The 21,941-nt window shown below is 44.9% G+C and overlaps 3 protein-coding genes across 37 annotated transcripts; 2 read left to right on the top strand and 1 right to left on the bottom strand.

The window, feature by feature from the left end:
- Nucleotides 1-2,192: 2,192 nt before the first annotated feature.
- Nucleotides 2,193-7,219, bottom strand: setdb2 (SET domain bifurcated histone lysine methyltransferase 2). The gene is made up of 10 exons (XM_052509092.1): nucleotides 7,192-7,219; nucleotides 6,941-7,054; nucleotides 6,716-6,868; nucleotides 6,272-6,565; nucleotides 5,717-6,203; nucleotides 5,415-5,584; nucleotides 3,701-3,976; nucleotides 2,825-3,024; nucleotides 2,657-2,745; nucleotides 2,193-2,541 (listed from the first exon to the last, which is right to left on the bottom strand). The coding sequence occupies exons 1-10, from the start codon at nucleotides 7,217-7,219 to the stop codon at nucleotides 2,424-2,426; spliced, it is 1,929 nt and encodes a 642-aa protein (XP_052365052.1). The 3' UTR covers nucleotides 2,193-2,423.
- Nucleotides 7,220-7,689: 470 nt separating this feature from the next.
- LOC118378286 (uncharacterized) lies at nucleotides 7,690-13,758 on the top strand. 35 transcript variants are annotated; one of them, XM_052509110.1, is made up of 7 exons: nucleotides 7,690-8,288; nucleotides 8,492-8,702; nucleotides 8,863-8,985; nucleotides 9,163-9,788; nucleotides 9,921-9,955; nucleotides 10,026-10,091; nucleotides 10,403-10,424. In XM_052509110.1, the coding sequence occupies exons 2-7, from the start codon at nucleotides 8,516-8,518 to the stop codon at nucleotides 10,407-10,409; spliced, it is 1,044 nt and encodes a 347-aa protein (XP_052365070.1). In that variant the 5' UTR covers nucleotides 7,690-8,288; nucleotides 8,492-8,515; the 3' UTR covers nucleotides 10,410-10,424. The 35 variants fall into 35 exon arrangements, 18 of the variants coding, with proteins under 18 accessions (XP_052365070.1, XP_052365071.1, XP_052365066.1 ...); XM_052509111.1 differs by lacking the exon at nucleotides 10,403-10,424 and adding an exon at nucleotides 10,337-10,358; XM_052509106.1 differs by lacking the exon at nucleotides 10,403-10,424 and adding an exon at nucleotides 10,337-10,358 and having other exon boundaries at nucleotides 9,820-9,955; nucleotides 10,026-10,161.
- Nucleotides 13,759-18,775: 5,017 nt separating this feature from the next.
- Nucleotides 18,776-21,781, top strand: f7l (coagulation factor VII, like). Its single transcript, XM_052509100.1, has 8 exons — nucleotides 18,776-18,963; nucleotides 19,280-19,452; nucleotides 19,560-19,584; nucleotides 20,005-20,118; nucleotides 20,243-20,386; nucleotides 20,566-20,660; nucleotides 20,755-20,875; nucleotides 21,004-21,781. Exons 1-8 carry the CDS (start codon nucleotides 18,867-18,869, stop codon nucleotides 21,546-21,548), a joined length of 1,314 nt encoding a protein of 437 aa, XP_052365060.1. The 5' UTR covers nucleotides 18,776-18,866; the 3' UTR covers nucleotides 21,549-21,781.
- Nucleotides 21,782-21,941: the final 160 nt, after the last annotated feature.

Raw genomic sequence — 21,941 nt, 5'->3', positions numbered from 1 at the left:
GCTGGCTGGTGATACCTGTTACCAGCATAAACTACCAAGTGAAGTTCTGCAGCAGTTTGGCACCACAGCAGCTGGTTCCAGCTCTGTGACAATTTTTTATTTTACCTTTATTTAACTAGGCAAGTCTGTAAAAAACAAATTCTTATTTTCAATGAAGGCCTAGGAACAGTGGGTTAACTGCCTTGTTCAGGGGCAGAACAACAGATTTGTACCTTGTCAGCTTGGGGATCTGATCTTGCAACCTTTCAGTTACTAACCACTAGGCTACGCTGCCACAATGCAGTTGGACAGTGAAGATGATCTATGATTCATCATATTTTCAGTACATATGCAAGGAGTGCTGAGGACAAAGGTCCTCTCAAATGTGCAGTTTTGTCACAACACAATGCCACATCTCATATTTGGAGGGAGCATGCAAACTGCATGAATCAATGTGTTGTCCACTTGTAGATGCTCTTATCCAGAGAAACTTACAGGAGCAATTAGGGTTGTGCTTTGCACAAAGGCATATTGACAGATAATTTTTTTACCTAGTTGGCTTGGGATTTGAACCAGCAACCTTTCAATTACTAGCCCAACACGCTTAACTGCTCGGCTACCTGCCAACAGAACTGTTGCCAGATAATTAAATGTTCATTGCTCTACCATAAGCTGCCTCCAACATCATTTACTGTACTCCCAGTCATGTAAAATCCATAGATTAGGGCCTAATACATTTATTTCAATTGACTGATTTCCTCATATGAACTGTAACTCAGTCAAATCAATGAAAATGTTACATGTTGCATTTATAAACTCAGCGAAAAAAGAAACATCCCCTTTTCAGGACCCTGTCTTTCAAAGAGAATTCATAAAAATCCAAATAACTTCACAGATCTTCATTGTAAAGTGTTTACATACTGTTTCCCATGCTTGTTCAATGAACCATAGAAACAATTAACGAACATGCACCTGTGGAACGGTCGTTAAGACACTAACAGCTTAAAGACGGTAGGCAATTAAAGTCACAGTTATGAAAACCTAGGACACTAAAAGAGGCCTTTCTACTGACTCTGAAAAACACCAAAAGAAAGATGCACAGGGTCCCTACTCATGTGTGAATGTGCCTTAGGCATGCTGCAAGGAGGCATGAGGACTGCAGATGTGGCCAGGGCAATAAACTGAGACGCCTATGACAGCGCTACAGGGAGACAGGACAGCACAGGATCGGAACATCTGAACATCACACCTGCGGGACAGGTACAGGATGGCAACAACAACTGCCAGAGTTACACCAGGAACGTACAATCCCTCCATCAGTGCTCAGACTGTCCGCAATAGGCTGAGAGAGGCTGGACTGAGGGCTTGTAGGCCTGTTGTAAGGCAGGTCCTCACCAGACATCACTGGCAACAACGTAGTCTATGGGCACAAACCCACCGTCGCTGGACCTGACAGGACTGGAAAAAAGTGCACTTCAATGACGAGTCGTGGTTTTGTCTCACCGGGGTGATGGTGGGATTGGCGTTTATCGTCGAAGGAATGAGCGTTACACCGAGACCTGTACTCTGGCGCGGGATCGATTTGGAGGTGGAGGGTGCGTCATGGTCTGGGGCAGTGTGTCACAGCATCATCGGACTGAGCTTGTTGTCATTGAAGGCAATCTCAACGCTGTGCGTTACAGGGAAGACATCCTCCTCCCTCATGTGGTACCCTTCCTGCAAGCTCATCCTGACATGACTCTCCAGCATGACAATGCCACCAGCCATTTTGCTCGGTCTGTGCACGATTTCCTGCAAGACAGGAATGTCAGTGTTCTACCATGGCCAGAGAAGAGCCTGGATCTCAATCCCATTGAGCACATCTGGGACCTGTTGGATCGGAGTGTGAGGGCTAGGGCCATTCCCCCCAGAAATGTCCGGGAACTTGCAGGTGCCTTGGTGGAAGAGTGGGGTAACATCTCACAGCAAGAACTGGCAAATCTGGTGCAGTCCATTAGGAGGAGATGCACTGCAGTACCTAATACAGCTGGTGGTCACACCAGATACTGACTGTTGCTTTTGACCCCCCCTTTGTTCAGGGACACATTATTTCATTTCTGTTAGTCACATCTGTGGAACTTGTTCAGTTTATGTCTCAATTGTTGAATCTTATGTTCGTACAAATATTTATACATGTTAAGTTTGCTGAAAATAAATGCAGTTGACAGTGAGAGGACATTTCTTTTTTTGCTGAGTTTATTTTTATTAAGTGTACAAAGGACCGTTTACAGGTTAATAGACAAAGGTGATGAGGGCAAAGCATAACTGGTTGTCCACCATCATACACATCTTGGGGTCATTGTGGCCTGGTCTGAAGGCAGATTTGTTTACAGCACAAACGGACTATGTAATTGGTCTAGAAGCAGGCTATAAAGGAGTATTTTGTTTTGTGTTCATCTCAAGGTTCAGGCCAGCAGTCCCTGACAGCCTTCACAGCCACACTGACATGTCACTTTCTGTTCCAGGTCACTGTCAGGGCTGTGGGAGTAGTTCCAGGTCAACTCAGTCCCCGCCTTCACCACTCTGCAAGAAAATATAGAATAAGCTAAATCTGATATTGGTACTGATATATAAACCCATTGCGTAGTTTTATCACAAAATCATTACCCATTAAAAAGGGACTATTCAGGACACTTACTTGCTGGTGAAGAAGGCGATGACGGGGAAGTTTGGATCATGAGAGTCAGTGAAGACGTTCTGCACAAATAGGTTGGGGTCGCAGCTGTGCTGTAGAGACAAGTTGTCAGAGGTTATGAGTGGGTAGGTTAAAGAATGGGAGTAGATAGTCACACCGTCATACACCTACATTTATGAACCTTCCCACGTTCCCCTCCTTTGTGGCATCTATGTAATACAGGTGCTCCATAGGGTTCTGCTTTGGGCCAAGTTTTTTGGGGCTTGTGGACACAGACAGCTTCACATCCACTTCTTTCATGTGTGGTTGGGAATTCAGCTGTGGCTTCTGTACCCCATTCTCTTGCTCCACACCCTCCTCAACCTCCATGCCTGAAGAAGGAAAAGTGTAACAGGAAAGAAAATAAGTTATACTGCATACTATCTAGGCACCCATAATGCCTTGTTTCTCAATGTTCATCATTGGGAACCATAGCCTGGTTAAACCAGGCTAATGGAACAATGGTGAGTGCAGCTGTCAGTCTGGTGTAACCAGGCTAATGGAACAACGGTGAGTGCAGCTGTCAGTCTGGTGTAACCAGGCTAATGGAACAACGGTGAGTGCAGCTGTCAGTCTGGTGTAACCAGGCTAATGGAACAACGGTGAGTGCAGCTGTCAGTCTGGTGTAACCAGGCTAATGGAACAACGGTGAGTGCAGCTGTCAGTCTGGTGTAACCAGGCTAATGGAACAACGGTGAGTGCAGCTGTCAGTCTGGTGTAACCAGGCTAATGGAACAATGGTGAGTGCAGCTGTCAGTCTGGTGTAACCAGGCTAATGGAACAATGGTGAGTGCAGCTGTCAGTCTGGTGTAACCAGGCTAATGGAACAATGGTGAGTGCAGCTGTCAGTCTGGTGTAACCAGGCTAATGGAACAATGGTGAGTGCAGCTGTCAGTCTGGTGTAACCAGGCTAATGGAACAATGGTGAGTGCAGCTGTCAGTCTGGTGTAACCAGGCTAATGGAACAACGAAGCCCCTTGAAGCATCCGTTGGCCCAGTTTCCAGTACCTGTGAGAGGTTGGACTGGCAGGGAGTTTCCCACCAACACGGCTTGTATCTGTGGAGAAAGCTCCACCCCGGGCCTCTGGATAACGGGCACATGAAGCCCGTCAGGAGGTGAGATGGGGGGCGAGGGCTCCAGGGTCTCTGCAGGCGCTCGTCCCTCCCCTGCCGGCGCCAGCCACTCATCTACCACCTCCACCTCGTCGTCGGAGGGAAGGTCCGCCTTCTGGCGCTTGGGTGGGAGGGGCTCATCGGAGTCCAGTCCTGCCCTGAGAACTACACCTGACAGGAAGGGAAGTTAATAAAGTTTCAGATCCTTGATTTGAATCCACAGTTGAGCCTTGCCAAAGTATTCATCCCCCTTGGTGTTTTTCTTATTTTGTTGCATTACAATCTGTACTTTAAATTGATTTTTATTTGGATTTCATGTAATGGACATACACAAAATAGTCCAAATTGGTGAAGTGAAATGAAAAAAAATTGTTTCCGAAAATAAGAAATTTCACAACAGAAAAGTGGTGCGTGCATGTGTATTCACCCTCTTTGCTATGAAGCCCCTAAATAAGATCTGGTGCAACCAATTACCTTCAGAAGTCACATAATTAGTTAAATAAAGTCCACCTGTGTGCAATCTAAGTGTCACATGATCTGTCACATGATCTCAGTATATATACACCTGTTCTGACAGACCCCAGAGTCTGCACCAAGCAACACCACCAAGCAAGTAGCACCACCAAGCAAGTAGCACCATGAACACTAAGGAGCTTCCACAGCGGAGATTGTAGTATCTGTCTATAGGACCACGTTAAGCTGTACACTCCACAGAGCTGGGCTTTATGGAGGAGTTGCCAGAAAAAAGCTATTGCTTAAATAGAAAAATTAAGCAAACACGTTTGGTGTTTGCCAAAAGGCATGTGGGAGACTCCCCAAACATATGGAATAAGGTACTCTGGTCAGATGAGACTAAAAGTGAGCTTTATGGCCATCAAGGAAAACGCTGTGTCTGGCACAAACCCATCCCCACATTGAAGCATGGTGGTGGTAACATTATGCTGTGGGGATATTTTTAATCGGCAAGTACTGGGAAATTGGTCAGAATTGAAGGAATGATGGATGGTGCTAAATATTGGGAAATTCTTGAGGGAGACCTGTTTCAGTCTTCCAGAGATTTGGGACTGGGGCGGAGGTTCACCACCTACTGCTAAAGCAACAATCGAGTGGTTTAAGGGGAAACATTGAAATGTCTTGGAATGGCCTAGTCAAAGCCCAGACCTCAATCCAATTGAGAATTTGTGGTACGACTAAGAGTGCTGTACTCCAGTGGAATCCATCAGACTTGAAGGAGCTGGAGCAGTTTTGCCTTGAGGAATGGGCAAAAATGTCAGTGGCTAGATGTGCCAAGCTTATAGTGACATACCCCAAGAGACTTGCAGCTATAATTGCTGCAAAAGGTAGCTCTACAAAGTATTGACTTTGGGGGTGAATAGTTATGCACGCTCAAGTTCTTGTGTGTTTCACAAAAAATATATATTTAGCATCTTCAAAGTGTTGTGTAAATCAAATGATACAATCCCCCCAAAAATACATTTTAATTCCAGGTTGTAAGGCAACAAAATAGGAAAAATGCCATGGGGTGAAATATTTTCACAAGCCACTATATGTACATTTTCACTGAACAATCATTTTAAGCTTACAGGACCAAACTGTCAGTTTCCCCTACCTGCGTATGTGCACACGAATGTGCCCCTGTCCAGGTCATCACGGCAACGCACCCCCCATCCTTTGTTTCCGGTGGGGAAGACCTGCAGCCGGACACGCAGACCCCGCTGAACCACACGGTTCTGGCACATACCACGGTCACACCCACACCAAGGACCGCATTCGTACAGCCTAGCAGACACACACAGATACATATCTCATGAGTAGTTGGTAATGGCATGCACTCACCAGGCACAATAGATACACAAAAGACATGAACACAACAGGATTGCTAACAAGGACCAGACGCCCAGCCCAACTCACCCTTTGGGCACATGCTCAGACAGCCTCTGGTGGGAGTAGTGTTTGCCACCTGGGGTCAGACAAGCGCAGGCGCAGCTCTCCGCATCACCACAGCCATCAGTGCAGTCGCAGCAGGTGGTGAACAGCGGGCCCGAACTGAGGAAACAGCCGTGAGGCCAACGCTCCTTCCTGTAGCGGAAGTCCTCCGGCCGCACTCCTTCCTCCTGCAGGCACAACTCCACCGGCGTTGGCTCTGACCCCCGGCTCAGGTCCCTCTCAGCCAGCCTGGGTGGGCGCCACTGCGGTGGCCGCAGACACTCCAACTGCACCAGGGGGTCAAAGGTGAAGTCGTCCACCTGCAGAACGCTGTGACTCTCTGTGGCAACCAGAAAACATAGCACCTCCCCTGGGGTGCAGAGACTCAGCCCACAGGGAGCCTTGTAAACAACACCCCGCGCGGTGACCTCAGAGTCCAACTCTGCACCCTCAGAATTCTCAGAGCCTTCCCCTTAGAGTCTGGTTCAGTCCCATCACAATCGGTCTCAATCCCAGTAGTGAGAGGTGGGGTGGGAGCACACTGCCGCTGGAAGGAGCAGAGTAGTGGGATCCTGAGAGGGTTGTGGCCCCGGAAGTGGTGTGCGGACGGGGGCAGGTGGGGCACACAGGCCTGGCTGCAGGTATGGAACTGGTAGGGGAGCTGGAGGGGCAGCAGGGGAGTCATGAGGGCCTCTCTGTTGGGGTAGGGGGGCGACAGGGGGATGATGGAGCCATCGTAACGGAGGGGTGAGGGAGGGGATACGGGCTCTGTCTGTTGGGGGGGCAGTGGAGTCTGAGGGTCGTCAATGTCAGGGACTGAAACTGTGAGGATTTCTGTGTGGTGGACAGATATTGGGAAGATGTTAGGCTAGCAGCAAACTGAGATATTGGGATAGCTCACAGACCACGTTTGGATTCAATCAATCCAAACCTCACAGTCAGAGATACTATAATGATATACTGGGTGTGAAGTAGGCTATGTACCTGCACCAATAACCACCTCCACAAAAGACTCATTCCCAGTGGCAGGGGCTGTAGTTGTAGCTGGGGCTGTAGTTGTAGCTGGGGCTGTAGTTGCCGGTGTCACAATCAGCCCGGAATCCAATAAGGTAATCATATTCATCCCCTGGACATATTCTAAAACAAAAACAGAACAATTATTGCATCAATGGCCAGTATGTGTATGTGTGTGTACTGTATATATGGTACCTCTGTCTGTAGCAGTGCAGGTCTTGATGGCATGCTTCAGGTGTGTCAGATATTCATACAGCTCATCAAATGTTTCTTCCACGTCCACCTGTACCCAGAATGACTTTGCCCTCGCTGAAATCAGAGCAAAAAATGTCAGGGACAAATCATTTGCATGATGATCTCCAACAACAACTGGGTCCATCTTTCAAACTGGATTAAATGTATGTGAAACTAGAAACAATATAACGGTATAAGTGAAAATTACTCACCAACTTCTGTTTTCTCTGACCCATCCATTTTCAATATTGATGGATGGTCAGCTGGTTATGAATTCCTCTGATACCTGCTAAGAAAATGTGCAATTGGCTAAGCACATAGTCAATATTATGCCGGATATATAGCCTACCAAAGACCAACCTAGTTACATATATATTGTTGGTATCCAACGTCGATGGCCTAGCTAGTACTACCAGCTAACGTACACCAGTAAGGATGTTGTAAGTAACAACGTTAGCTAGATCTCTAGCTATCTTTGCTATGCTGCATGCATTGATTTCAGGAAGTTGCTTGCAAAAAGCATTATTATACAAGTGTCGACACCAATTTACAGTTCGTTCAAAACATAAGCTAATGTACCTACTGCCTTATCTATTTAAACCTGATAGTATCGATACATTTTACTTTGTCTACTTCCATTGATGAAGTTCGAATACCCATAATGCACTTCACTATTTTGTTCATATAGAAGACAAATCCAACATATTACCGATCTGCAAATCCACAGTTTCGTAACAAAGGAATGGGAATCAGATGAATTTACAAATTTTACATTCGTTTGAGACAAACGTTTCAATATTTAATGTCTCCATTTTAAAACGGAATATATATCTATTCTCCATTAGCTTTTCATGAATTGACCCAGTTGAAAAGTGAAACTGTTAAATTTTACTACGAATATCAAACATTCTTCAACTTTAATGTTCGTCATCTTGCAAGTTGAGGGACTTATGTACAGTTGGCGAGAATTGATTGTCTGACGGTTACAATATGTAAATTGGTAGTTATGTCAAACTCTGGTTATGTAGCGGGCTATTTTCTAGGTCTATTCATTCGAGCAAAACGTTTTGCAACGGAAACGTTTTGCAACGACAACGAATTTCTTATTGGACAAGTTTAGGTAATCCCTCCCCGTTTTGATCCGTTTGGTGTCAAGTGAATACGACCCTGTGTAGTTTTGTAACACAGCAATAATGCATTTACGCAAGTTCTATATCGACATTATTTTGCGCATTCTGGTGTTCATACGTGCAGCAGAAACTCCACCTTCAATAGGGTGAGGATCATTCTACAATTTGACATTTATACGGTAGGACCGCATATGTTTCTTAAACCACTAAACAATGTCAAGGAATTCTGTCCTGTCTATGTCCAAGTTTGAACTCTTTATTACAGCTCGCATAACGTTACATATATAACCTCCTCGAGCACCAGTAGCCACAGGGTAACCCATCTGAACATAGAGTACTATTATTATTTAAATATACATGTTTTTGTGTTTGATTTCTGAAGTAACGACACCAGATTCTAGCCGAAATGACCCAGGTGCGAAGGTCGGTGGGAGAGGCGCTGTGGGGAATGTGTGCCGCCGACGCCATGTCCATGCCTGCGCACTGGTACTACAACATCGATGACATCAAGAGAGATTTTGGAGGATGGATCACCGGCTTCAACGCACCCAACAACAGACATCCGTCCAGCATCCTCACCCTCTCCAACTCAGGTATGTTAACATCACCCTTTACGGAATTTGAAAATGAGTTGTTTATTGGTCATCAATTATGACATGACATGAGTGATTGATATATGCATTCATTCTTCACCTGATGTTCATCAAAATGAGTGTATCCTTAATCTGTTCTCTCTTTCCCTCCGGTCCATAGCGGGGAGCGGTCGCACTGCATGGTCCTCTGGTGGGAACAGACCCCATGTTGTGGGTAGCGTAATCCTCCATAACAAGCTCAAATTCTGGAAGGCATCAGGTGGATCGGTCCACTATCACCAAGGTGCTCACTACTCACTTCATTTCAGTTCATCTCAGGAATCAATGTAACTAAATAAAAAAAGGAACTGTCTCTGACCTTGGTCTGTATACATCTTTAAAAGCAGTTCTGTAAGGAAAATAATTATTGACAATACATATGATCAATTATTCAGTTAAGTATACCTCTATCTCTGTGCAGGTCTCCAAGCAGGTGAAAATACCCTGAATGCCATCTGCTCCCTGAGGGTGGCACAGGCCCTGACAGGGGGGAAGTTTGCCAGCGTGGCAGAACCAGCGGCGAGGGGGGCGGTGCTGGCTGATTACGTACACTTCATGACCACGCCAGGATCACATGGAGACACCTACGCAGAGTCCTTCCACAGAGCATTCTTCTCCGACTGGCAAGACCCCAGACCCACTTCCTCCAGCAAGGTAATGCACACGCACATGCATGCATACATGCAAGATTACACACCTAACCAGACAGTGTCTCAGTTTGTCTTGTCTATGTGTTCCAGGTGTTACGTTTGTGTGTCTTGTCCATGTGTTCCAGGTGTTACGTTTGTGTGTCTTGTCTATGTGTTCCAGGTGTTACGTTTGTGTGTCTTGTCTATGTGTTCCAGGTGCTACGTTTGTGTGTCTTGTCTATGTGTTCCAGGTGTTAGTCATGTCTTGTCTATGTGTTCCAGGTGTTACGTTTGTGTGTCTTGTCTATGTGTTCCAGGTGCTACGTTTGTGTGTCTTGTCTATGTGTTCCAGGTGTTAGTCATGTCTTGTCTATGTGTTCCAGGTGTTACGTTTGTGTGTCTTGTCTATGTGTTCCAGGTGTTAGTCATGTCTTGTCTATGTGTTCCAGGTGTTACGTTTGTGTGTCTTGTCTATGTGTTCCAGGTGCTACGTTTGTGTGTCTTGTCTATGTGTTCCAGGTGTTAGTCATGTCTTGTCTATGTGTTCCAGGTGTTACGTTTGTGTGTCTTGTCTATGTGTTCCAGGTGTTACGTTTGTGTGTCTTGTCTATGTGTTCCAGGTGTTACGTTTGTGTGTCTTGTCTATGTGTTCCAGGTGCTACGTTTGTGTGTCTTGTCTATGTGTTCCAGGTGTTAGTCATGTCTTGTCTATGTGTTCCAGGTGTTACGTTTGTGTGTCTTGTCTATGTGTTCCAGGTGTTACGTTTGTGTGTCTTGTCTATGTGTTCCAGGTGTTACGTTTGTGTGTCTTGTCTATGTGTTCCAGGTGTTACGTTTGTGTGTCTTGTCTATGTGTTCCAGGTGTTACGTTTGTGTGTCTTGTCTATGTGTTCCAGGTGTTACGTTTGTGTGTCTTGTCTATGTGTTCCAGGTGTTACGTTTATGTGTCTTGTCTATGTGTTCCAGGTGTTAGTCATGTCTTGTCTATGTGTTCCAGGTGTTACGTTTGTGTGTCTTGTCTATGTGTTCCAGGTGTTAGTCATGTCTTGTCTATGTGTTCCAGGTGTTACGTTTGTGTGTCTTGTCTATGTGTTCCAGGTGTTACGTTTGTGTGTCTTGTCTATGTGTTCCAGGTGTTACGTTTGTGTGTCTTGTCTATGTGTTCCAGGTGCTACGTTTGTGTGTCTTGTCTATGTGTTCCAGGTGCTACGTTTGTGTGTCTTGTCTATGTGTTCCAGGTGTTACGTTTGTGTGTCTTGTCTATGTGTTCCAGGTGTTACGTTTGTGTGTCTTGTCTATGTGTTCCAGGTGTTACGTTTGTGTGTCTTGTCTATGTGTTCCAGGTGTTACGTTTGTGTGTCTTGTCTTTGTGTTCCAGGTGTTACGTTTGTGTGTCTTGTCTATGTGTTCCAGGTGTTACGTTTGTGTGTCTTGTCTATGTGTTCCAGGTGTTACGTTTGTGTGTCTTGTCTTTGTGTTCCAGGTGTTACGTTTGTCTTGTCTATGTGTTCCAGGTGTTACGTTTGTGTGTCTTGTCTATGTGTTCCAGGTGTTATGTTTGTGTGTCTTGTCTATGTGTTCCAGGTGTTACGTTTGTGTGTCTTGTCTATGTGTTCCAGGTGTTACGTTTGTGTGTCTTGTCTATGTGTTCCAGGTGTTACGTTTGTGTGTCTTGTCTTTGTGTTCCAGGTGTTACGTTTATGTCTTGTCTATGTGTTCCAGGTGTTACGTTTGTGTGTCTTGTCTATGTGTTCCAGGTGTTATGTTTGTGTGTCTTGTCTTTGTGTTCCAGGTGTTACGTTTGTCTTGTCCATGTGTTCCAGGTGTTACGTTTGTGTCTTGTCCATGTGTTCCAGGTGTTACGTTTGTGTCTTGTCCATGTGTTCCAGGTGTTACGTTTGTGTCTTGTCCATGTGTTCCAGGTGTTACGTTTGTGTCTTGTCTTTGTGTTCCAGGTGTTGAAGTTTGCAGAGCAGCGCTACCAGCAGAAGATGAACGCGTCAGTCCCTGACAGCCAGCTAGACGCTATTGGCTGCCTCCCCATGGCCATCCCCTTTGTGCTTCTCTCTGCCACAGCCAATGAGGACCAAGCTGCAAGTGTTGCACCCACCCCTTTTTGTAATATTTGAATAGGAGAATCTCAATTGCATTTCCTTGATCCTTCTCTCCTTGCCTTATCTCAAAACCCATTGGATGAGAAGGTCAGAGGGGAGGGACCGTTGAACTTCTCCTCCAATGGGTTTTAAGAAGGAGACGAGAACACAATAAATTAATATTTTCCCAACGAAACTCACTCTCTCTCCCCCTCTTTTACTGTGCTTTCTTTCTTCCTCTCGCAGGTGTCTGCAGCGGTAGAGTTTGTCCGGCTCACCCACCCCCACCCCAAGGTGGAGAAATATGTGACGCTGTACGCCCGAGCCCTCCATGCCACTCTGAATGGGGCGTGTCTGAAGCAGCAAGCGGAGGCCGCCCTCAAGTCACCCGACCTGGACGCATGGGACACTTGCAAGCCCTACATACAGAAAGCAGCCAGGTTTCCAACCTCTTCTGCAGAGGGGCTCAAGGTTCACCAGAGTGCTGTGGAAATGCTTGGCATGGCCTGCTACACCCGAGGTGTCTACCTATCCACAGCAGTGTGATTTAGTTCCATTTACGTGTGTGATGCAAGTGTCCACTGAGTCTAATAGAAGTTTGTGTGTCCTTTATAGGTGCCCTCAGTAGTATGTTCTACCTAGCACATGAGTTTCACAACGACCCTCATGGAGGGATCCTGGCAAACACCAATTGTGGCGGTAAGTTTGTTTGTTTTCTTGTGGTGCCAATTAATCTGTTTTAAGGTGTGTTTTGAGAATTGTCAGTCTAAAGTGTCTGTGTCTTTTTCAGGAGAGAACTGCAACAGGGGTTCTGCTTTGGGGGCTCTGCTGGGGGCGAGGGCAGGGTACACGGGTGGATCTGTACCCCAGGAGTGGAAGGATGGATTGAGGAACACACAGGAACCCATCCATGAAATAGTAAAGAAGCTCCGAGACTGCCCCCTATAGGACTTAAAGCGAGCATCAGAGCACTGACACACATACCTCTGTTTGGTTGGTGTAACTCATAACAACATCTGTGTACATATGTTTGTTGATTTTGAGCCTTTTATTGGCCTTGGTATTCACATGCTGGCCATTGTATGCACAAAAATGTACCTTACAATGAAAGATTACAATGCACAAATAATTACATCGTGTAAAAGTGCTTATTTTCCCAATTTTACTCTTTAAGGCCTTCCAGGTTTACCTTGGTTTACTCCCCAGCTTAAAGCACAGCTATCTCTCTCGACCATACATCAAGTAACTATTCTCAGCTGTGTCTCCATTAAATATATTTTAGAGATCAGTTGGAGTTTACGCACTAAAGGCGTCCGCATACATAGGTTCGGTTTGCTCCTAGCAGAACTCGGCCAGGCGAAGTGAACGTCTGTGAACGTCTGTGCTCGCATACTCCCTTAAAATTACCTAATTTGAAAAATTAGAAAGAAGTGGAAATATTACTGTTTGTACCTCTTGAGACGCCATAGTCCGTACACTCACTTCCTCAAAATAGTCTCAATTAATCTGTAAATAATTTGGCGTTTTTTCTGAGGAGGTCTTAGTTGTGCAAATTTACATCTAAGATTGTTGGTGCAGTATTTCTAACTAGTCATCTCTCGTTGAACGACAACAAGCACTTCATTGCAGATCCCATATTGTTGACCAATCACCGACGAAGGGGCGTAGACTTTGGCTACGGAACTTTGACAAGCCTCAAGAAAAACATGTGTGATGAACAGCCCAGGGGGAAAACCCTGCCGAACGCTGCCGAACACCTAAAACGTCACAGAATTTCATCCTAATATATGCGGGATCTTTTTCGACTTTGAATCATACCGTAAGCTTTAAACTCATATCGAGTTTGAGTTGAAGAAGAAAAAGTTAACCTAGTTTAAAGTACAATTGATCATATACATTGATTGCAGAAGCAGGTAGACAGTAGCCTGCAACATTTCTACATTCCTTGTTTCCAAGTTATGCGAAGGGAAACATTGTGAATTAATTATGGCAGTTCAATGATAACTTATTTTATCAGTCTTATTTTCATTTGGATATAACCTAGTGAAGTTATTTGAAAGGTAATATGCCCTGCAGAATTGTGTTTTAAAGTTGAATAAAAGCATTTATGCTGGTCGATTATGCGCACAAACAATAGTATACACTGTTACAATCTTATGTACTGTAATTAAGGTGTGAAAACATTCATTATCTAACATCTACAGTACATGCTGCTTTTCACATGGATCATGTTTATTATCTATATATTTTTGTATCCTTCAGGCCCAATAAATGGTGTCTCATTACCAAATCTAACCACTGTCAACAACTGTTATTGTACTGTCTTCTTCATCATCATTACAGTGCCTTCAGAAAGTATTCACACCCCTTGACCCCCCCCCACACACACACACACAAACTTTTTTGTGTTACATGGATTAAATTGAGTTTTTTTGTCACTGGCCTATTTAATATATATATATATATATATATATATTTTTTTTCACCTTTATTTAATTAACCAAGTAGGCTAGTTGAGAACAAGTTCTCATTTACATCTGTGACCTGGCCAAGATAAAGCAAAGCAGTTCGACACATACAACAACACAGAGTTACACATGGAATAAACAAACATACAGTCAATAATACAGTAGAAAAGGTCTATATACAGTGTGTGCAGATGAGGTAAGATAAGGGAGGTAAAGGCAATACATAGGTCATGGTGGCAAAGTAATTACAACATACCAATTAAACACTGGAGTGATAGATCTGCAGAAGAAGAATGTGCAAATAGAGATACTGGGGTGCAAAGGAGCAAGATAAATATATACAGTATGGGGATGAGGTAGTTGGATGGACTATTTACATATGGGCTAAGTACAGGTGCAGTGATCTGTCAGCTGCTCAGACAGCTGGTGCTTAAAGCTAGTGAGGGAGATATAAGTCTCCAGCTTCAGTGATTTTTGCAGTTAATTTCAGCCATTGGCAGCAGGGAACTGGAAGGAGGAATTGGCTTTGGGGGTGACCAGTGAGATATACCTGCTGGAGCGCGTGCTACGGGTGAGTGCTGCTATGGTGACCAGTGAGATATACCTGCTTGCTACGGGTGAGTGCTGCTATGGTGACCAGTGAGATATACCTGCTGGAGCGCGTGCTACGGGTGAGTGCTGCTATGGTGACCAGTGAGATATACCTGCTGGAGCGCGTGCTACGGGTGAGTGCTGCTATGGTGACCAGTGAGATATACCTGCTGGAGCGCGTGCTACGGGTGCTATGGTGACCAGTGAGCTGAGATGTTTTATTTTTATTTCACCTTTATTTAACCAGGTAGGCAAGTTGAGAACAAGTTCTCATTTACAATTGCGACCTGGCCAAGATAAAGCAAAGCAGTTCGACAGATACAACGACACAGAGTTACACATGGAGTAAAACAAACATACAGTCAATAATACAGTATAAACAAGTCTAAAGACAATGTGAGCAAATGAGGTGAGAAGGGAGGTAAAGGCAAAAAAGGCCATGGTGGCAAAGTAAATACAATATAGCAAGTAAAACACTGGAATGGTAGTTTTGCAATGGAAGAATGTGCAAAGTAGAAATAAAAATAATGTGGTGCAAAGGAGCAAAATAAATAAATTAATTAAATACAGTTGGGAAAGAGGTAGTTGTTTGGGCTAAATTATAGGTGGGCTATGTACAGGTGCAGTAATCTGTGAGCTGCTCTGACAGTTGGTGCTTAAAGCTAGTGAGGGAGATAAGTGTTTCCAGTTTCAGAGATTTTTGTAGTTCGTTCCAGTCATTGGCAGCAGAGAACTGGAAGGAGAGGCGGCCAAAGAAAGAATTGGTTTTGGGGGTGACTAGAGAGATATACCTGCTGGAGCGTGTGCTACAGGTGGGAAATGCTATGGTGACCAGCGAGCTGAGATAAGGGGGACTTTACCTAGCAGGGTCTTGTAGATGACATGGAGCCAGTGGGTTTGGCGACGAGTATGAAGCGAGGGCCAGCCAACAAGAGCGTACAGGTCGCAATGGTGGGTAATATGGGGCTTTGGTGACAAAACGGATTGCACTGTGATAGACTGCATCCAATTTGTTGAGTAGGGTATTGGAGGCTATTTTGTAAATGACATCGCCAAAGTCGAGGATTGGTAGGATGGTCAGTTTTACAAGGGTATGTTTGGCAGCATGAGTGAAGGATGCTTTGTTGCGAAATAGGAAGCCAATTCTAGATTTAACTTTGGATTGGAGATGTTTGATATGGGTCTGGAAGGAGAGTTTACAGTCTAACCAGACACCTAAGTATTTGTAGTTGTCCACGTATTCTAAGTCAGAGCCGTCCAGAGTAGTGATGTTGGACAGGCGGGTAGGTGCAGGTAGCGATCGGTTGAAGAGCATGCATTTAGTTTTACTTGTATTTAAGAGCAATTGGAGGCCACGGAAGGAGAGTTGTATGGCATTGAAGCTTGCCTGGAGGGTTGTTAACACAGTGTCCAAAGAAGGGCCGGAAGTATACAGAATGGTGTCGTCTGCGTAGAGGTGGATCAGAGACTCACCAGCAGCAAGAGCGACCTCATTGATGTATACAGAGAAGAGAGTCGGTCCAAGAATTGAACCCTGTGGCACCCCCATAGAGACTGCTAGAGGTCCGGACAGCAGACCCTCCGATTTGACACACTGAACTCTATCAGAGAACTAGTTGGTGAACCAGGCGAGGCAATCATTTGAGAAACCAAGGCTGTCGAGTCTGCCGATGAGGATGTGATGATTGACAGAGTCGAAAGCCTTGGCCAGATCAATGAATACGGCTGCACAGTAATGTTTCTTATCGATGGCGGTTAAGATATCGTTTAGGACCTTGAGCGTGGCTGAGGTGCACCTATGACCAGCTCTGAAACCAGATTGCATAGCAGAGAAGGTATGGTGAGATTCGAAATGGTCGGTAATCTGTTTGTTGACTTGGCTTTCGAAGACCTTAGAAAGGCATGGTAGGATATATATAGGTCTGTAGCAGTTTGGGTCAAGAGTGTCCCCCCTTTGAAGAGGGGGATAACCGCAGCTGCTTTCCAATCTTTGGGAATCTCAGACGACACGAAAGAGAGGTTGAACAGGCTAGTAATAGGGGTGGCAACAATTTCGGCAGATAATTTTAGAAAGAAAGGGTCCAGATTGTCTAGCCCGGCTGATTTGTAGGGGTCCAGATTTTGCAGCTCTTTCAGAACATCAGCTGAATGGATTTGGGAGAAAGATAAATGGGGAAGGCTTGGGCGAGTTGCTGTTGGGGGTGCATCCAATTTGTTGAGTAGAGTGTTGGAGGCTATTTTGTAAATGACATCGCCGAAGTCGAGGATCGGTAGGATGGTCAGAGGGTAGGATGGTCAGAGGGTATGTTTGGCAGCATGAGTGAAGGATGCTTTGTTGCAAAATAGGAAGCCGATTCTAGATTTAATTTTGGATTGGAGATGCTTAATGTGAGTCTGGAAGGAGAGTTTACAGTCCAGCCAGACAACTAGGTATTTGTAGTTGTCCACATATTCTAAGTCAGAACCTTCCAGACTAGTGATGCTGGACGGGCGGGCAGGTGTGGGCAGCCATTGGTTGAAGAGCATGCATTTAGTTTTACTTGCATTTAAGAGCAGTTGGAGGCCCCGGAAGGAATGTTGTATGGCATTGAAGCTCGTCTGGAGGTTAGTTAACACAGTGTCCAAAGAAGGCGTTGTTCCTAACTCAGTTGCCGGAGAGGAACGAAGCCGCTTAGGTATTTCACCATGAGGTCAATGTAGGTAGCCTAGTGGTTTGAGCGTTGGATCAATAACTGAAAGGTGTTCAGATCGAATCCTTGAGCTAACAAGATAAAAATCTGTTGTTCTGAACAAGGCAGTTAACCCACTGTTCCTAGGCTGTAATTGTAAATAAGAATTTGTTCATAACTGACTCCCTTAGTTAAATAAAGGTAAAAAATATTGACTTTAAAACAGTTACAATGTTTAATGGCTGTGATAAGAGAACTGAGGATGGATCAACAACATTGTGGTTACTCCACAATACTAACCTAAATGACAATGAAAAGAAGGAAGCATCTACAGAATACAAATATTTAAAAACATGCATCCTGTTTGCAGCAAGGCACTAAAGTAATACTGCAAAAAATGTGGGGAAGGAATTCACTTTTTGTCCTGAATACAAAGTATGTTTGGGCCAAATCCAATACAACACATTACTAGGTACCACTCTCCATATTTTCAAGCATATTGGTGGCTGTATCATGTTATGGGAATGCTTGTAATCGTTAATGACTGGGAAGTTTTTTTTAGCATAGAAATGAACGGAATGGAGCTAAGCACAAGCAACATCATAGAGGAAAACCTGATTCAGTCTGCTTTCCACCAGACACTGGGAGATGAATTCACCTTTCAACAGGACAATAACCTAAAACACAAGGACAAATCTACACGAGTTGCTTACCAAGAAGACAGTGAATGTTCCTGAGTGGGCGAGTAACAGTTTTTAATTAAATCTGCTTTAAAATCTATGGAAAATGGTTGTCTAGCAATGATCAGCAACCAATTTGACAGAACTTGAAAATGTTTTAAAATAATTATGGGCAAATGTTGCACAATCCCGGTGTGTGAAGCTCATAGAGACTTACATTTACATTTACATTTAAGTCATTTAGCAGATGCTCTTATCCAGAGCGACTTACAAATTGGTGCATTCACCTTATGACTCTGGTGTGAACACTTATGTAAATAATATATTTCTGTATTTCATTTTGCAATACATTTGCAAACATTTCTAATAACATGTCATTATGGGGTATTGTGTGTAGATGGGTGAATTTGATCCATTTTGAAATCAGGCTGTAATACAACGAACTGTGGAATAAGTCAAAGGGTACAAATACTTTCTGAAGGCCCTGTATCTTCCTCAGTGACAGTTCTGTCTTCCCTCCCTCAATGTGAAGTGTTAGTTCTATAGTGGCAATAGACTACATTAATATTGATGTGGGCAGTTATTTTAGGAAGCTGCATTGAGGATATGTTGCCTCAGAGCCATTATAGCTTTCTGCACTGTAAACTATACTGCCTTACAAAGCAAAAGAGCAGTAACTGCACATTAGATCAACAATGAGTTATTTACAGTTTTGATACATTGAATACATGCTTTATCATGTGGACAAATATCCTGCCTCCACTGTGTTGTTATACAACAGCACCTCCTGTTGGTGTGATACTAGTAATGCCTCCATGGCTCCAGTCCAGTCATTGTATTTCACAATGTTAGTCTCCCAGTCAACTGCCCTGTGGGTTTACCCTGATACATGTTCTGTCAGGGAGGGGAGAGAGAGACTGATTTGCTGTGCGTGTGTTTGTGGAGTATGTGTTTGTGGGAGGACTGAACTTGGATTGAGCCCTGAGAGCTCAGTAATGGAGTCGTCTACGACCACGGACGCTCTGAAAGTGAAGCTCAGACACCTTATCCTGCTGGCCCTCTATATCCCAGCCTGCACCGGACTCCCTGGAGGTGAGTCTGAGATCTGAGGATGTGAATTACTTTGGTGGTTCTTGGTTCAGCCCTGTAACTTTCAAATACAGCACCACACGCTGCTGGCTATTCAATGCCCTGCTTGACTTCCTGTCTGTCTTTCTGTCAGTCTGACTGTACAGAGACTGTTTACAGCCTTGTGTGTGCAGTAATAGCAACATTTCAACCACCCATGGTCTTCATTGGGATTCTTCTTCCTTTTCCTACTGTTTGTACTCTGTTCCTGTGGAAGTCGGTTGGATGTCTATCAATTTAAAGTCTATGTAGTGTGAGCAGTCATGTCCCGTCCTGGCAGCTCCAGTGTTCCTGAGCACACAGGAGGCCAATGAGGTGCTCCATCATCAGCGGGCGCGGCGTGCTAACAGCCTGCTGGAGGAGCTGAGACTGGGAGACCTGGAGAGAGAGTGTCTGGAGGAGCAATGTGGCTACGAGGAGGCACGGGAGATCTTCACCCTCCCCGAACAATTGGTGAGTTTAAACTGAATGATCAGATGGAATCTGAGGAGGTAGGTTCTCCATATTTGTCCCAGAACATTAGAGTCTTTTTAAATAGCCCTCTCTCTTGTTTTATGCAGGAGGAGTTCTGGAAGAGATACTCAGGTAGGCTATCTTCAGGGGACTCACCTACTTATTCCAGGGGTTTTCTTTATTTTTACTATTTTCTACATTGTAGAATAATAGTGAAGACATCAAAGCTATGAAATAACACATATGGAATCATTTAGCAACCCAAAAAAGTTTTAAAAGCTGTCATCAAGGCAAAGGGTGGCTACTTTGAAGAATCTAAAATATATTTAGATTTGTTTAACAATTTTTTTGGTTACTTCATTATTCCATATGTGATATTTTATAGTTTTGATGTCTTCACTAGTATTCTACAATGTAGAAAATAGTACAAAATAAATGAGTAGGTGTGTCCAAACCTTCGACTGGTACTGTACATTTTGCCAAATCTACATATATTTCTCGTTTCTCATTATAATGGTTCTAATAATAATCTAATATTGTCTCTGTCTGTAGTGGTGGATCAGTGTGAGTCTGGCCCCTGCTTGAATGGGGCTACCTGTGTAGGTCAGGTGAACACCTACATCTGCATATGTCTCCCTGGGTTTGATGGACGAAACTGTGGCCAAAGTAGGTACAACACACCTGTATCTCTCTGTCGAATCACTGAAATTGGCTCTTGGATTTTCTTCAATAATGGTCTCCATTTCTCTTGTCTCTTGGTTCCTGTCTGTCTCTATTGCCACCTCCACAGCCTTGATGAACTCTTATGATGGTTGTCTGTACAGAAATGGGGGATGTGAGCACTTCTGTACAGAGTTTCCAGACCTGTCTCACCATTGTCACTGTGCCCCTGGGTACAGCCTGGACAATGACAGCAGTAGCTGCATACCCCAAGGTCTGTATCACACTGGGCCAAACCCTAACAACTACAACTCCCAACAGCCCTGTGCTTCTTGAGGCCATCTCCATACAAGCACTTAATCTTCTCCTTCTGTAGTCCTTCTCTTGCCTGTATTCTCTCTTTATCCTCAACTCCTAACCTCTCTCCCTCTCTCTCGCCCTCTCTCCTCTTAGTTCCGTTTCCCTGTGGAAGAATTGTGAAAACGTTCAGGCCCGGGCCCCGAATTGTGAAAGGCACAATTTGTCCTAAGGGAGAGTGCCCATGGCAGGTATTGCATTGCACTGTAGTTATTGACTGACCAACACGTGGCTAGATCCAGATCTATGTCTGTCTCACACTCTCCTCTCCCTCTGTCACTGCAGGTTATGCTGGAGTACATGAATGAATATAAATGTGGGGGGATCCTCTTGGCTCCACATTGGATCCTTACTGCTGCCCACTGTATGTGGCACACGACTGCCTCCCATTGGCAAGTCACAGTGGGTGAGTGGGCAAATGGTATTTCAGTGTTCTCTCAACGCTCCCAGTATCTCAGCTGCCACAAAACCCAATTCGAACTATCACCTCTTAGTGTTCACTGTCCACTGATCCTGAGTTCCTCCCCCTTCAAGGTGAACACAACCGTGCGAAGAAGGAGGGCACAGAGCAGGTTCGCCGGGTGACGAGGATGCTGATCCACCCCCAATACAACCACACCTCCACAGACCGGGACCTGTCTCTGCTCTACCTCAAGAGGGAAGTAGTGCTTGGACCCTTCGTGGTGCCTGTGTGCTTGCCCGCCTTGGACGGCTCCTTCGGGCGCACACTGGGGGCCATGCGCACCTCCGTGGTGAGTGGCTGGGGCCGCCTGGCTCAGTCGGGACCCCCGTCCACTCTGCTCCAGAGGCTGGAGGTTCCTCGGGTCCCCCTACAGGAGTGTCGCACCACAGGCCTCAATGTGACCATGAACATGCTGTGTGCTGGGTTCAGGGATGGGAAAAAGGATGCGTGCCAGGGGGACAGCGGAGGGCCCCTGGTCACCCGCTACAAGAACACCTGGTTTCTGACGGGAGTGGTGAGCTGGGGTAAAGGGTGCGCCCAAGAGGACGTCTATGGAATCTATACCCGCGTCTCTAACTTCCTGGACTGGATCAATCAGACCATGGCGACCGGCTGAGTGGGAGTGTCCATTTAAAAACACCCCTCCAAAAAACACTGACAGATCTCCTCAAGGATGATGCTGGATAATAGCCAAGACACAATCCTGCTCCAAACTAGAATCTGGATTAAGATATAAACTCTAAATATAATGATGACATTAATCTTTATAGTTTCTTAGACAACCCTAAGATATATATTTTCTTTGATCCAATTATTAACAGAATAAATAAATAGTTATTTGAAAATAAAGTTGGATTGTTTTCCTAACTGATAAGAAACATAACACAACTTAGCGTGCATGTAGCCCTGAGATCAGTGATGTAACTGAAAGAGTGGGAGGGGCTGTGAAAGGGGCTGTGAAAGGGAGGGAAGAGCCTGCATAGGGTCAATGACAGAGGAAGGTAAGCAC

Source organism: Oncorhynchus keta, unplaced genomic scaffold (genome assembly GCF_023373465.1).
Source record: "Oncorhynchus keta strain PuntledgeMale-10-30-2019 unplaced genomic scaffold, Oket_V2 Un_contig_3981_pilon_pilon, whole genome shotgun sequence".
In the NCBI taxonomy this organism is placed as follows: Eukaryota; Metazoa; Chordata; class Actinopteri; order Salmoniformes; family Salmonidae; genus Oncorhynchus; species Oncorhynchus keta.
The sequence above is the reverse complement of the archived record's forward strand: the minus strand, read 5'-3'. Positions and strand labels throughout refer to the sequence as shown.

Coding starts and splice junctions, on each gene's coding strand:
- f7l (XM_052509100.1), top strand. CDS start 18,867: ATGGAGTCGTCTACGACCACGGACGCTCTGAAAGTGAAGCTCAGACAC. Junction 18,964..19,279: donor CTGCACCGGACTCCCTGGAG/GTGAGTCTGAGA, acceptor CCGTCCTGGCAG/CTCCAGTGTTCCTGAGCACA. Junction 20,661..20,754: donor AGGGAGAGTGCCCATGGCAG/GTATTGCATTGC, acceptor CTGTCACTGCAG/GTTATGCTGGAGTACATGAA.
- LOC118378286 (XM_052509102.1), top strand. CDS start 8,516: ATGACCCAGGTGCGAAGGTCGGTGGGAGAGGCGCTGTGGGGAATGTGT. Junction 8,703..8,862: donor CCTCACCCTCTCCAACTCAG/GTATGTTAACAT, acceptor TCCGGTCCATAG/CGGGGAGCGGTCGCACTGCA. Junction 8,986..9,162: donor ATCGGTCCACTATCACCAAG/GTGCTCACTACT, acceptor ATCTCTGTGCAG/GTCTCCAAGCAGGTGAAAAT.
- setdb2 (XM_052509092.1), bottom strand. CDS start 7,219: ATGGATGGGTCAGAGAAAACAGAAGTTG. Junction 6,204..6,271: donor CTGCTCCTTCCAGCGGCAGT/GTGCTCCCACCC, acceptor CCAGACTCTAAG/GGGAAGGCTCTGAGAATTCT. Junction 2,746..2,824: donor ACGTGGGAAGGTTCATAAAT/GTAGGTGTATGA, acceptor TTGTCTCTACAG/CACAGCTGCGACCCCAACCT.